The sequence below is a fragment of the Blennius ocellaris genome, assembly GCF_963422515.1.
Source record: "Blennius ocellaris genome assembly, chromosome: 11".
Lineage (NCBI taxonomy): Eukaryota > Metazoa > Chordata > Actinopteri > Blenniiformes > Blenniidae > Blennius > Blennius ocellaris.
The window spans coordinates 13,705,756-13,721,887 of NC_137660.1; the positions used below are offsets into that span (position 1 = coordinate 13,705,756).

Consider the following 16,132-nt stretch of genomic DNA (forward strand, 5'->3'; position numbering starts at 1 on the left):
TGTGCTGGGCCAGAGAGGCTGCAGCACTGGCTCCACCTGTACACACTGGCTGAATAAAACCAGAGGAGATTGGAGGGCTGTTGATGAAGGGAAAATGTGGGAAGTTCAAGCTGCTCGATGTCCTGACTACTCTGTCATGACTGGAGCCCATCTGCTGCAAGGTGGCGTGAGATGGTGCCTGCAACTGGCTTAGTATGGGGCTGACTGAGCTGGAGATCAGGGGGCTTATGGCAGAGCCTGCAGGGGCTGGAAATCTCCCTGCAAGCCTCCCTGGTGCCCCCTGTTGGAGCAAACCGAATGAGTGAGGTGGGGTGGTCATAGCACCGTGGAAGGGCTGCGGGTGGAGCTGAGCGGAGCAGGTGTAGGAGATGCTGGCCTGGCTGATGGGGAAGGCTGAGGGCATGCCGGAGTGGGGAGGATGTGGCAGGGGCTGGTGTGTGGTTAGAGGGGTTAATGGCTGCAGGCAGCTGGTGAAGATGGGCTGGGACATCAGTGTGGGTGAGACAGGCCCAGTGGACAGATGCTGGGCCCTCGGGAACCCAAGTATGGGCGTGTCCATCCCAGGCCTAAATTTAGCAGAGCAGGCAGGTGAACCCGGCCCTGAACCACAGCTACCAGAGGTGGTCGGTCCAACTTGTGCTCTCCTTGAGTGGGTGTTAGGGTCCTTCACAGAGCTGGAGCTGGGAAGAAGGGGATGGAAGAGGATCGGAGGCAGCTGGGAATGGTGGGCCAAGGCCAGAGCCAGTGGAGTGGTGGCTGCAGCAGCCTGGAGCGGGGCCTGAATCAGCGGGGCCCAGATTAATGGGGTAGGCGACGGAGGAGCAGGTGGAGAGTTCAAACTCTGTGCAGCGCTGGTTTGGATCAGCTGCGTGCACTGGGCCATGTCACGGTCGTGCTGCACAATTTTTTGGATGATCTCAGTCTCTTGAAAGTTTAGCGTGCCAGAACTTTGGTGATGCTGGACTTTATGCTGAAGAACAGAGTTCCTCTTCCCTGTGAGGAAAACAATAATAACACCTTATTATTTTTTAACAAAAATCTGATTATTCCACCAATGAATGCTAACAACAATTTTTCACATTCTCTTTACCATCAAATACATGAAATACTAATACAATACATTAAAATTGGGCATCTCTGGCCTAACTAGCCAGTATTACTTAAATATCCAGGTCATGTTCCATGTATTTTTGTTGGGAAAGTAAGTCATGGCCAAACTAAGCAAAGGTGGGGTGCATAATGAAAATGTTTACACCTTCCAAAAATCTGGGTCTGATCACGTATTTTCACAATATCACAACATTTGACGTCTAAATTTAGCTTCAGCCAACAAATCCAATTCACTGATTATACATAAATCCAGATTAGACAAATATCAACCAGAAAGCTGTAAACTAGCACTATCTAGTCATGGCAAATCAATTTCACCCAAGAAAAACTCCTACTGAGTGATGTGAAAATGTAATAACTAATAAACATAATGACTTTCACAGGTACTTAAGTCGGTTAATATTTCAGAAGCCAGTTGTATTGTTACTGTATATGAGAATCCTGTCAAAATCTGAATACCGTCATTGTAATTGTAAAAACTATGTCATTACATTATGATCTAATTCAATGACGTGGATGTGGATGCAGTGCGTGTCGCATCGTGTTGAAATATGCCACATATGGTTAGGGTTAATGATAATAAAATGGCTCCTCTCGCCTTTAATCTGCGTTGACTTCAACAGAGAATTTTAATTTGAATTAATCTGCCCGCTGGAACAAGTTATATTTGGCCTCAGATCATTTTAAATGAACGTTGGCCCAGAGAAGCTTGGCAGTGTTTCTGGATCGTGTTCACTTCTGTCTTCTTTATTGCACGATACAACTTTCACTCCAGATACTCTCCTGATGCTCTGAACCTTTTGATAATATTTTATAATAATAATAATAATATTGTTCCACAATTTGCAGTCACAGTCTATGTACCACTTGTTACATAGGTTTTTGTGTATGTATTGCTGCCATTAAAATCAAAACGAGCAAACATTTTGCATGAGGTGGCAGAATGTCTGTTTCACTATTTAGATTTAACACAGCAGCCCATCTTTTGGGGAAGTGGGCTTGTACAATGCATCTCTATGAAGTGGTTTCTATTCTTTGAACTGCCCATGTCAATCTTTTCTCGCCAGAGACAGAACAGCCGTTGGTTTTATGCATTATATAAGTTAGTTCAGACAGAATCTGTTTATTCTCAGTTGCAAATTACAGAAGCAGGACCCACAATAAGCTGTGTGGTTTAGTGGCAGTGCTATTTGAATTGGTGGAGAGACAATTGGTGGAGAGACAAGAACAGATTACAACAATAAATGATCATCGTCATTTCGACTGCTGTCAACCAATAAACAGAATTAATGTAGCTATTGTTGCATCCCACTCCATAATTGTCCTGTTTTACTGTACATCAGGAATCGTAGGTGAACTCATATTTAGGACAACTGTAGTCTTTGATATTGCAAAAAAACAAAAAAAGACAAATGTGGTCTGTCGAAAAGTTTGATTTTCTTGGGAAACCACTCACCGATGCGATCCAGGCGGTCGAGGGCCACGGTCTCAAACGCCCTCCTCATCATGGGATACTCCTCCAGCACCTCGTTGAAGTTGTCCACCGACAGAGAGTACAGGCGACAGTAGTTATCCGCTCGCACGCTGGCCGTCCTCCTGCCTCGAGTCAGCAGGCAGATCTCTGCACGGAAAGGAGGGAAAAGAATTGTTTTGCTTCCAACCAACTTATACAGAATTCACTGATCGCTTTCTGCTCCCGCCGGAATCAAATACTGGCAGGGGCCTTTCTGTGTGGAGTTTGCATGTTCTCTACACGTGTACATGGGTGTCCTCCATGGACTAATCCATGACAGGTATTAACAACAACGACCTAGACAACAACGGCACACTAATAATAAGACTTTTCTCATGATTGTGCTTTCTAATGATGAGCTGAGCGTCAAAAATTGGTACACATTTTGATATCTTTCGAGATTCATTCACAAAAAGAAAAAAGTCATAAATTAGTGTGAGACCGTCAAACATGAAGAGACTGATGCCTCTCAAGCCCACAGATGGAGCACTTAATGCAATTTCTGCAGCTTACACTTTGTCCTGACCTCCTCTGGTGTGCCAGATCAGAAAAAAATAAAATAATGCGCCATTAAAAAAAAAAAAAAAAAAAAAAGGAGACATATTACAGCACAGACATATTGAGGATATAGACACAAACACACATGCTCACACGAACTTTCAATCTCTCCCTCCCACTCAGTTCCTTGTCCTGTTCATCAATTTAATCTATTCATTACACATGACAACATGGGATTTCCGACATGTTTATCTGGAGTTTGTGTCCTCATTTATTATTTTCACATCTGTGGCTGCGTTCAGCCGAGCCAAATATCTTCGAGATAAAATACGGGCTATGTTTCCCCATAAACGGATCAGTCTTTGATCTGAAATGCAAGCTGGAGTGTGGTGAAACGTTCAAACGGGGTTGGAAATGACCTGTCCATTTTGCTTAAAATTGATCGGGAAACTAAGATGCTTCTGTCTCCTCGTCAGTGACGACACGATGAACTTGGAAACGCCGCTACGTGCAGACATGTTCAGGCAGAGACAACGTAATCAAGGCACTAACAAAAGGAATTCAGATTTAAATATGACGTTGACAAAGGGGAAAACCTCACAGATGGAATCAAAGATGGCAAAAGCCTTTGCCCCTCTTAGTTGCGAGCCCTTTTAAGGAGATGATGTGGACAATTTTTCCCGGCTCTAATAGTCGGGGAAGTTAATCTGCTGAGTGCCGGAGCAAAATAAATCAAAATAAATCATACAATCAGCACCGCTTTACACACATCCAAACGGGGCCCACTGCAAGAGTATTAGCATGGAGAACCCCCAGCAGGCCGCGTGCACACGTTACCTCCGAAATAGGAGCCGTCAGACAACTTGGTGTCTTTGCTGCTTTTGGTCAGGACGCTGACGACGCCGTGCTGGATGAAGTACATCTTCTGGCCGATGGTTCCTTCCCTGATGATGTAGTCGCCCGGCTGGAAGACCTCGAAGCGCAATTTGGTGAGCATGGAGGTCACGAAGTTTGGATCGGCATTGGCGAACAGCGGCATGGAGGCCACCAGTTTGCGACAGTTAAAATTGATGATCTCCTGCCAAAGAAACAAAAACAAGATTTGAATTGTTTGGAGTTTTTTTTCTTCTTTATTTTGTTTTGGGTTTTTTTCAAAAAATGCATTTAACTGTGCGAACGTCTGTGTCTCCACGTGTGCACGTTTCAATCACCATAAAAGCAGGGCGTTAACAGCTTAGTGGCATTTTAATGAGGTCCTCTGTCCTCGTACAGTCTCCAGCCATTACTAATCAGATTACATGACTATTAACATCATCAGGCAAAGTAAGGCAGCAATATTAGATTAGATAAATAATTGACTGTGAGCTATTCAGAGTCAGGAATTTCACTTCATTCATTACTATAACCTGAGAGAATAAAATGCTTTTCAGTTCTATTTAGTTGTTAAGTAGATACAGATACATCTAAAAAAAAAATTTTTTTAAATGTAAATCATTGTAAAGTGATTGGTTTTGTCAGTTATCTTTATAATCAAACAACCTGAAAACGTTTCAAGCAAGTTTCAAGTTTTTCAAATTATAATTGTGATAATTATGACAGAAAATGTCGGGGAAAAATATCTGATCTTATGAGATATATTTTTAGATTCTTCTTTTTTTTCAATTTTATGACAATATATGTTCACATTCATAAGAATACAACCATACATATCTAAAATATATGGAAGTTTTGCTTTTTCAGTCAGTGTTTTTAGATGTATTTGTATATCTGTAATTATTGAAAGGGTAGCAATAACAAACAAAAAGATCAGTGCTGCATGGTATTTGTCTAATATGTTCAAGTCCCTCATTAAAATGATATGTTTAACACATAATCACTGAATGTGTCACAACATCTATAAAAAAAAAAAAAAACCTCTAGAGAAGCTGATTATTTCAAGTGTAGAACTGGAAACCAGCTATGTAATGTTTAAAAAGGTGCATCACAAATCATTTGAATATCAGTGAAAAGTGACCTGTTTTGGCAGTTTTGACCGTTAAATCAAAATGTTTCCCATTTAATGTATAAGAAATATCAAATATACAAACAGCTTCAATTTATTCTGTGGAGAAAAATGAACCTTTTAATTGTATAGCAATGTTTTTTCACGTTTCAATAGTTGTCATTGGGACATGAAATAATTTACTTTATGTATAATAACTTTAGAATATATGGAAGTGTCATGGTTCATATTAAAATATGGGAAAAAATGAACATTTCAAATACTTCTCAGATGCACCTGTGTGCTTACATACTGTCTTTTTTTCTTTCTTTCTTTCTTTTCCTTTTTTGTTGTTTGAGTAAAACATTGATGTGGATGACAGCTGACCTCTCGCAGTGGTTCATTCAGCTCCTCCAAGATGCTCTCCTCATCAAACATCTTGCCCTGGTACCGGTGCTCGTAGTACTCGTGGATCCTCTGACGCATGTCGGCGGGGAGCTTGTGGAAGGACATGTACTGCTCCACTTGTTTATACTGCCATGTCAACAACAGGAATCCAATTATTGAAATTATCAAATTAATGAGGGGATTTGAGAGGACAACCCCCACGCAGACACATCTGCAAATGTGGCTGCGTGTTCGTGTCGACGACAAAACGCAAAGTCATGTCAAAATGAATATATTAAACTGATTGATGTGCTGGCTCCGAGGTGGACTATAATGTGTCTCATTATGTTAACAGTCAACTGTCGGGCCATCTGTGAAACCTGCCCACAGTGCACAGTGTTGTGACTCTGCCCCATCTGACAAATACAGTTGTGCTCTGCAGGCTGTGGCTAATAACATTAACTACTGTGCCCTTCAGCGGTGTACTCCAGCAGTAAAGCAGCACTGTAAATAGTCCGTGCACCCAGCCTGTGTGTGGCGCTTCTTGCCATAAGTTACTGCTTCACTTTTCTAAAAAAAAAAACAAACAAACTCTTCCACGTCTGACTGGCTTTCAACCAAAGCTCAAAATCCTATATCCTGTTGTTTATAAATACCATGTGGGGCGTCTACACACTGACAAGCCTTGGTGCACAGTTTATTGAGTCATGCTAAGTTTTATGTGCAACACATGTTTTTTTTTTTTGAAACATAATGTGGGCTTGTGCTTTACAGTATTACGGGATGAATTGAATAAAAGTTGAACAGAGCAATTCAGTTATCCAAGTAGAAGCTGCATGTTCCTCAATAGAAATTTACTGAATTTAAAGTGAAATGCAAAATCTTAATCTAAACATGCAGGTCGCATGAGTCTGACAGCTCATCAGGGAGATTAACGTCAACGTGAACACAGTTCTTTCCACGTGTAATTATTATTATGTATTGAAAGGCTTATTAGTACAAATGCACAGCTGTGTCAGTCTCCTCCCACCTCTGAAACATGTTCTGGACGAGCCAATTTACCTAATTAATGACGAGTTACTTCAATTACTAACAGAAAATTAGATTTCATACGACCGTATCACATGAGCCTGTGCTGCTAAATAAAAAGGAAACGCATCACAGTTTCCTAAAGTACAGAAAATAAACACAGTCGTGATGTAAATACACCCACCTTTTCTTGGTACTGTCTCCTGGAGGAGTCCAGAGACTGAATGAGAGCGGTCGCATGCCCAACAAACATGGCGAAGCAGGTCGCGCCCACAATCATGCTGAGGATTGTGAGCCACACGTCCGCCATGCCTATCGGGGGGTACAGGCCGTAGCCGATACACAGCATGTGACTCATGGCTTTGAACAGGGCGTAGGAGTACTGCTGACCCCAGGTGTCGTTCTGTGAGCGACGTGGAGGAAGAAAGAGAAAGTTTATCCGAATCGCCAGCATTAATGCAGCGTCACGTCCCCGTGAGGTTTGTCAGAGTTTCTCAACATGGACACAGGCCATGAGGCCCTAATTCTTCAGGTTTCGTTGGCATCTTGCTGTCAAATAACTTCCCCCGACATGCTTATTTGTAGCTCTGTTGCCATAGGTGAAATATAAATTAATGCTATTTATGCTCAGCTTTTTTAATAAGGAGGAATTGCAGTTGTTTAAATGCACATTATAATGAAGTGACATTGTACCAATATATTAATTGTACACCTCTTCATTTCTCTTGAACAGGGGATGTTTTAGCAGCTTTTTAAAACCATTAAAGCATAAAACAACAGCACCAGGGCATAAAAAGAATGAAATGATAAAGTCTGTGTCCTGATGGTAAGAAATAACATCAAACAACAGTTACACAAGCCCCAGTGAGAAGACAAATACCCTTGGTGCTAATCAATAATATGCTGTTAATAACATTGCTGTTGACTTATCAAAGTGGTTCACAATCTATTTTTACTTGGACTGCTTGATGCTGTTATATGTTTAGCCAACACACACACACACGCACACACACACACACACAAAAGCCTTCGAGATCACACAAGGGGCTCTTTCCCAGAATCTGGAAAATGGCCTTTAATTTGGGAGAACCTGAGAGCAGACAAAGTGTGCGGCATAATTATGGTGTGCTTTTTGAGGAGAACACATTTGGAGACTGTGTGACTCATAAATAATCCACTTACCACCATCTTGTTTCTGGTGACCCAGCAGTCAGGAGGGAAGTCTTGCAGCATGGGAACGAGGAACTGCAGACAGCCATCCCAGTGACACAGCAGCAGCATCATACCGATCAGGTTCATGATGCGCACCATGGCGCTGGCCAGGTCATACGTCATGTGGAAAACCTACGAACACGGATGGTCGGCATTAAGGAAAATACACAACTAAATACACAATGCTCTGTAAATAAATCTATAGAATTTTAACTCTCTGACATGCAATCAGGGGATTTGAGTTATACAGTAGGTTGTGTGCCTGTGGACACAGACATCAAATACCAGCCCGCAACTTAATCTCTTATAGATGACCAGAGGCCGTTTTACTGAGTAACCATCAGAAACATTAATGGCCGATGAGGAAGGAGCTTTCATTATTATAAATTGAGATGACGCAGAACAAAATAGCTGCCAATACCTGAGGTGATTGTGCACGAGTGAGTGTGTGTAAAAAAAAAAAAGTTAATAAAGGAAATCCTTGATATGTTTTCTCTGGATACAGAGTATAATTACGGATTAATCTGACAATCTGACAAATCTGCTTGTGTCAGGAAGCTCTCACCACGGGCAAATAATCTATGAAAAAAAATGCATTCTATGAGTGGAGCTCCAACTAACATCATGTAATAGCAAAATATTCTCATGCTACTAAGCTTTTCTCACAGAACTGTTGCAGTAGAGGGTTTAAAATTATATAAATCTAAGATAGACTTTAAAAAAAACGTGTTGGATTTTCAGTAAAAAAAAAAAAAAGAATTTCCATGGTATTTCCATTGTGTCCATTCTATTCTCACGTCACTGTGTGGCACCTCAAATGCTCATATGACATCAAATGAATCCCTGAGGTGCTGCTTGTCAGCATCATCTACCTCCTCCCACTGGTGGATGTAACGGATGAGTCTGGAGAGGCGCAGCAGCCGCAGTAGACTGAGGATCTTTGTGAAGCGGACGATCCTCAGAGCTCGGGCCGTCTTGTAAAAGTCCGAGTCAATGCGTGTCTCTACAATGAGAAAGATGTAGTCCACGGGTATGGAGGAGATGAAGTCCACCACGAACCAGCTCTTCAAGTACTTGATCTTGATCTGCTGCGGGTCCAGAATGATCTCCGTGTTGTCCTCCTTTACGATGCCTGTGCGGAAGTTGAGGACCAGATCCATGAGAAAGAAGGTGTCCGACACCACGTTGAAGACTATCCAGGGCGGCGTGTGCTCGTCCTTGAAGAAAGTGATGCCCACGGGAATGATGATGAGGTTCCCCACCATCAGCAGCAGCATGGTCAGATCCCAGTAAAACCTGAAAGCAATGAGACGACGTTATCAATGCGATATAAGACACTGATTGTTTGAAACTCAGACACGTCTTCCGCATGCCAACGTCACAGGTCTGACACACTAAATCACTTTAAATATTATCATTGATCCTTCATCATACCAAGCTTCTTCATTCTTTTCTTTCCACATTGCTGCTGTAACACCGTATATTTATTTGTTATCATATGCATGGACATTTCTGTGATATTTTACCATTCTATTGTATTGGTTATATTCTGTGTGGAACCGTACTGTAAGATTATTTTTTCTACTCTATTCTATTTTTCCATGGGTAGAATTAATGGAATCTCATTTTGCATTGTCATTTTTGAAATTGCAAGTAAAAACATTTTACATTTTCACAAAGACCACATTTCATCTTTGTGATTGCTATTATTCAATAAAGTTTCTAAAAAGCCAATACAAACAGATTTTGAACAAACAAACAAAAACTACACCTGCATGCATACTGAATAGATGCTGCATATTCAAAGCAGTTCTGGATGAATATGTGAGTCTATGTGGAAGTGGCCGCCACAGACGTGAAGTCAAAGTCCAGCAGGTTTATGCCCGATGAAGCAGAAACAATACAAACAAACTGAGCAAGAACAAACACCAAGACACAAAGAGTGTGGCTGATTCCAAAGAATAACAACAATGGTCCTCTAATTCAGTCCAACGTGAGGCTTCAGACCACAGGGACAAAAAGAAAATTGGGCTCCTGGAATTCATGTGAATTGCTTGTGAAGAAATATTGATTGAATTATCAGCAGTGGCGTGTTCAGTTTCAGCAAGAAGCACTTGAAAATCAGACGCTGCTGTCAGTTATTCACCATCAACATTGTTCTACAAGAAGAAAACACAAGTGTTCACACCAATACACTTGTGTGTATAAATGCTTATGAATTTAACATACTCTCTGGATGATACTATGACATTGTTTACTATGTGATAACTGATATTGTCAGTTGTTTGACAATGTCCAGCATGATTTCAGATACCGTTTCTCATTGCAGTAGCTTTAAAAGCATCACTGGGACTCATCCACGCAGGCAGGATTTGGCCAGTGTTTGTTCATCTGTGACTAACTGAATGTGTGAATGAAAATGTTTTTTTAGAAAGCATTCATGTGTGGGACTGATCCATTTCGGAAACCTGATTAACGACAGGTTGATCCAGCAGGAGCCTGATACACCTACAGGCGCAGCCCAAATTGCAGGAGAATGGACAGACCAGCGAGAACGAAAGCATTGCAATTACCAGGATGTGAGACTCATAAAACGCAACAACAAAGAAAAACAGTAGGGAATTAAAAACCATCTCACAAAAAAAGCTTTTAGAACTTTAGGCTAGATGACCAAGGTGTGAAGTAAAGAGTAGGTCATGATCCTTGATGACTGCACAGTTACTGATAATATTAACACTTCGTCGTCTCGACCGCTTCACCCAAAGCAGCTGCATTGTCGTCCTCGGCACATCCGACACATCCATCAGGAGTCACCACTCAATTAATGTTGTTGGACTGTGGGAATGAATCCAGAGGAAACCCGAGCGTCGACAGCGAAAACAGGAACATTTTTGCACAGTAAGATCCCCGAGCCGAGACTCCAACCGGGGATTGTCTGGCTGTGAGGTGAAAGGGGGAGTGACAACAACCGACATACAGCCCACTGTAATACTTTGAAGGCTTAAAAGAAGATCAGGTCAGAGGCAACCAAATGTCACTTTTAGTCCAGTTTTCTCAACCATGAATGAAAATATAATTTTAATTTCTTGGTTCCTCACAGTAAAAGAGGTGCGTATTTCAAAAACATTCGACAAGTATATTATCCTTTAAAAGAAAAAATTTAAGAAACTGTTTTGCTGAGTAGATTGTCCTGTCTCTTATCTTATTTGGGAAATATTTTTATTACTGCAATCATTGTTGTCTTGTATCTTAAAATACTGCTTGACTAATCTGGAAATCAGAGAATTAACTATGCATAAATGATTTCTCATCATGAGATGTGAAGTGCGTACCTTACGCCTAACTTACCAACAAAGATTTTCTCATTGAATTTTAAAAATGAATTTGATAATTCAATGTCTATTTCAATTTGCATTTGGAAGAATATTTTTTCTTGTATTATCACCTTCTTCTCTACACAACACAAAGTCTTTGTCACTGTTTATCCACTTGTGCACATCGTGTACACCGTAGCTCCGAAGATGAAATAGAAATGACACAGAGAGACGAATTAGACAAGAAAGGAGGATCTGACTACAGAGAAAAGCCATTTCTTTTAATACGACGTGTGGAGCAGGCAGCTCTAGTAGCCATATGGGTGAAGGAGAGCACTAACTAATAAAGCAATAAAAAACAAGCGACACAATTCATGTTCACGGCCTTACTTAGAAAAACTAGTTGGCAATGTCATCTCTAAGGAGATGCTTTATGAGCACTTGTTTTCACTTTGTGTCCAGCTTAGAAGCTAAAACTTTTTGCCATGAATAAAATCATAATTCACTTTTTTTTTAATAGTTTAAATGTGTTTCAACAGGGGCCATCACTTCTACTCAAGTGAAACGGCTGTTGTGGTTTTGATACTTTTTGTAATTTGGTGCAGAAATATGCCAGTGGAACCCGTCACAATCGGAGTACGTGAGTGTTCAGGAGTTTAGATGTGGCCCGCGCTGGAGTGCATTTCTATCCGCTGAGGTTTATTTACAGCCAACCTTCACGGGAGAACATCACAAAAAGCGGCAACCACCGAGGACAGGGTGGCCATTTGTTCTAATCAGCTTTCTGTTGTTCTCTGCCAAACAAAGCATTTGCATTTCTCTCTACATCTGCCCGTTGTCTCTGCAGTGACACACTGGTCCTAATTGCACTTCCCCTCCCTTGCTAAATCCACAGTTATCTCCTGGGAATCCATGTCATCTCCAGAAGTCAGCTCCCATCAGCCAGATGTTGAGTAGTTAGCATTACTGCTCTGCACACGTCACTGTGCTGCAGAATGTTAGAACAGCTGGATCAAAAAAATATATAAATTAAAAAGAAGAAGGGAAAAAAAAAAAAAAAGGTCTGCAGGGGACAGAGTATTACTGCCATCCCCTGCAGACCATCCTGTTGGCTCATCAGCTGACTGTGCATGCAGCAGTCATCCCACAGCCATCAGACAACCTGCTGGTGTAATCTGGTGTTACCATCACAATAAACCTGACAGTTGTGGGGTCTCTAGACCTTGACCGGTCCAGAGAGGAATCTTCCATGATTTGGGTCAGAGTGCAACTCTGTTAAAGAGCATGAGAGCACAAAGAGGGGCGTTACAAGCAAAGTGAACACAAAAAGGCTTAAAATGTTGAAAGGAGCTTAGATCAATCAGGACAGCTGAAAAAGGGATCACATTTGTACTGGAGATACTTATCTCTTGCTGCCAGAGCGCAGCTGAAGAACAACAGCCTGCATGCAGCTCAGTGGCTTAACACACACCTGTACTGTGGCTCAGGCCCACCAGCAATCATATTAACCATATTTACACAGCGTGCCAGTTCAGTGTGTCTGCTGCTGTATATACAAAACGCTAATAACGTACAGCAGTTACCCTTGGTATAAACAAGAGACACTGTGTTTATGAAAAGATACAAGAAGGGAACACACGGGTTACATTGTACTGAGCTGATGTAAAATCGTCTGTGGTCACACAGTATGCCCGCACTTAGTTCTTAGTGCTGGATTCAGCACTGCTCCACAGACCTGCTATCTCCAGTGCTGCAAGGTTTTTCATGTTTAACTTAAAAATGAGATCTGGAGAATAATGTATTGACTGTAAGAGCCAGGCACTAAAAAAAAAACAAAAAAAACCTGCTACTGCTCAAAGTGTGGTCCAAACAGAGCATGAAGCAATGACACCTCACGCACAGAGTTAACAGCTGGGCGTCCTGATTCCTCACGTCATTTTCATTCCAATCTCTTTCTCCCTGTCTCTCCGTCGCTGTGTTTTGTGGTGTGTCCCCTCCCCGACCACACCATCTCTGCTCCATTAGACTAATTGTGCTGTAATAATCTCCACTGATGTGTGCTTCTAATATCTTCAATGGTCATGTTACCCTATTTTGATTACCCCATTTCCAAGCCCCTGCTGCACTCTCTGTAATCCATTGCCCTCGCTAAATGATAAAAAAAAAAAAGAAAAGTGTAATTCAGATGAGTGGGGGGAAAAAAAAAAACCTGTTGTGACACAAAACCATGTACGATTGACCGTTGAAAATATGATGACAGTGAGTCTCAAGGTTAAATGTTATTAAAATCTCTGATATTGGTGATGAACACGATTTTGGTTTGCATGCTGCCTGCAATGAGATCCTATATCATTGGTGGTAATTTAGGGAATTATAGGTTAGCAGTTTGGAGCACAAATGTGCTCTGACGAACAGAACTGTTCAGAAAGGAAAACATAAGAAGGGCTTATACCCTGGATATGCATGCTATAAGGACAATAGCTGCAAAATTATAAGAGGATTTTGCATGTTAGCCAAGTCCCCTATAGTGCATCAAATGTTCCCCATGCAAGAACAGCTTGTAACATGTTCCCGAGTATGATTATTTACTGGAGTTAACCTGATTCAATGTGGCACACTGAGCTCGTGATACACCTCCTCTGCATAGGTTCACAATCACGTCCATTATATCATCACAGTAGTGACAGAAAACATGTGTGGGGAGATTAGTGTCCATGTTCCGTGCGCTTAAACCTAATGGTATTCCAAGTCCTGTCAAGTTAAGGCAGTTTGAAAACAAACAGTTTCAACATCGAAATGCCAAAATTTGCTCACACAAAATATATATCTCCACAAGTAGTGCAAGTAAATGACAGTTTTTTGGGGGGGTTTGGCACAAGAATTACCTAAAGTCACTGTAGGGGTGGATTATCCAGAATCCTGCAGACTTTACGCGCTCCCTCTCATGCTCCACGGCCCTCTCACTGCCCAGCATGCGCAGGGAGAACTTGTTGACTCCGGGCTGGAGCATCGCCCCGAACTGCCGGTGCATGAAACCGGCTTGGTACAGCCGCTCATCTTCGGGTATTATTTGCTCGGTGCCCTCCAACTTAATGAAACTTGACTGGTCGAACACCGGGGGCTGCCCGACTGCGCCAATGAGACCACCCGTTGCTCGCTGCTGGGCCCCGGGGCCGTTCTCACCGGGGAAACTCTCCCCGACGCCGGCGTCCGCCTCGGGGATGAGGCGCCACTGCTCCGCTCCGTCCGACCCGGGAGGACGTCTCCCGGAGATGGAAGAAATGCTGCCCCGAAAGAAGCGACAGTCCCCGTTCAAGTTGGTCTTGACGGGGACGTCCCTATCCAAGTCTTCGCCCCCGGCCTCCTCAATGCTCCTGCAACTGCTTGCAGGAGACGGAGAGGACAAATGTTTTAGACGGATACTTTTCCTCTTAGTGTCCTTGTCGCCGCTGTCTCCCTCGTCCACCACGAAGGGTTTTTGCCCAATGTTTTGCGGTAAGCTGTACAGGCGTTTGCGCATGGAAGACTGAAATCTTTCCATTATTGTTTTTTTTCTTCTTTTTTTTTTTCTATTTTGTTTGCAGAAGAAGCAGAAGCAGAGCTGCGTTCTAAGCACAGTCGGTGGAAACACAGGGGTGAATCATGAATCTCACACACTTGGGGTGCCACTGGAGGCAAAACAGTGACGGCGCATCCGCAGGACAGCTCGTATTTTATCTGTCACTCGGGACGTGCCGCTCTCCTCCGGTGCGAACATTTGAGATGCGTCAACGAGACGCGGCCGCTCCGATCAAGACAGTCACGTCGAGGCAGGGACGCGTGTAAATCCAGGTAGGCTCGCCGGCTGCAGACGGGAGCGCATCAGGATGCAGCATGCTGAGCGTCGGACGTGCCGGAGTGGGAGAATGCTGCTGCTGCTGCTGCTGCAAGTGATGTTGCTGCTGCTGCTCCTGAGATCCTCAATGACAAAGCAGCATCTCCACCTCCCCCCAAATATCTGCGCTCTCCCCTCAGTGCAAGGTGAACACACACACACACACACACACACACACACACACACACATGCATGCAGCTGCTCCAAAGAGCGCCAACATCTGTCATCCACGAGCCTCCCCGCCTTCTGATAAGGTGAATATTGATGGAGCTAATCCATCGGGTTGCCATAGGAGCCAGGGTGGCACATGCGCGCACCCCGCCCAGTCAGAACAACCGGAGAGGGGGATTCAAGGAGGAGGGTGGATAGTTCACTATAGTTCGGGGAAAGCTCGCCGCGGTCTGCCATTACGCACGGGGCCTCGCAATACTGACACTGTATAAAACACCTATTGTTGTGGCTGATGTGGACAGTGCACTGACTCCTTCTGTGACTCACAGCTTTAACCTTGTGAGCGGGACTTTTCACACGGTTATTGTGCTTGGAAAAAGCACGATGGAGGCAGAGCTTCACCTATAAATGCAGCAACCATAAGACAGCACAGGGTTAATTTAGTGAATTTTCCTAAACGAGTCTTAAAAAGTTAAAAGCCATCACTTAGTTTTGTTTTGTTTTGGGGTTTTTTTTTTTGGGGGGGGGGGTGCTTCCTTGTCATGCTCTTTGCAAATCAAATTAATTAATGTGTTGAATTGTGTGTGTTTTGTTAACAGTGAATACGTTCGGCCATTTATTGTTGAAGTGGTTTCAGTACGAAACTTTTCCCAAAGTACTTCACGATGTGACTCACATTCACTTATTCACACCGAGTCACGCACCAATGCAGACTGATGGCATGCAGCTTGCATTTTTTATGTATTTTTTTGTACTTTATGCTGTAAAGATGGATCCGTTAGAACTGGGAAGCCAAAGTGGCCAAGGAGAATATTTGGATTATTACTGTGCGTCTCACAGCTTCTTCACACAAAATATAAATATTGACTAGAATGCAATTTCCATTCATCGACTGTGAAACTAAATCCGGAGCAAATTCAAACCTGCACAGGGAGAACATGCACACTCCATACAGAAAGGTCCAGCCCTCGGACACCATGATGACCTTCTCTCTTTCAGTAAGATACTTACAGAATACATCACCAGGTAACCTGAAAAGTCAC

The 16,132-nt window shown here is 42.8% G+C and overlaps 1 protein-coding gene across 1 annotated transcript in view; it reads right to left on the minus strand.

Moving 5' to 3' along the window:
- The window catches only part of LOC308136346 (potassium/sodium hyperpolarization-activated cyclic nucleotide-gated channel 3-like), a gene marked incomplete at both ends in the record, with an annotated part of 15,157 nt that extends 572 nt beyond the window's left edge, over positions 1-14,585 (minus strand). Inside the window, 8 exons of the mRNA XM_080504664.1 lie at positions 1-993; positions 2,567-2,731; positions 3,959-4,199; positions 5,490-5,636; positions 6,703-6,921; positions 7,701-7,862; positions 8,603-9,026; positions 13,930-14,585. The exon at positions 1-993 is cut by the window's left edge and continues 572 nt beyond it. Of these exons, the coding sequence (XP_080360790.1) occupies positions 1-993; positions 2,567-2,731; positions 3,959-4,199; positions 5,490-5,636; positions 6,703-6,921; positions 7,701-7,862; positions 8,603-9,026; positions 13,930-14,585 (3,007 nt within the window). The remainder of the gene's footprint in view (positions 994-2,566; positions 2,732-3,958; positions 4,200-5,489; positions 5,637-6,702; positions 6,922-7,700; positions 7,863-8,602; positions 9,027-13,929) is intronic.
- Between the last annotated feature and the right edge of the window lie 1,547 nt (positions 14,586-16,132).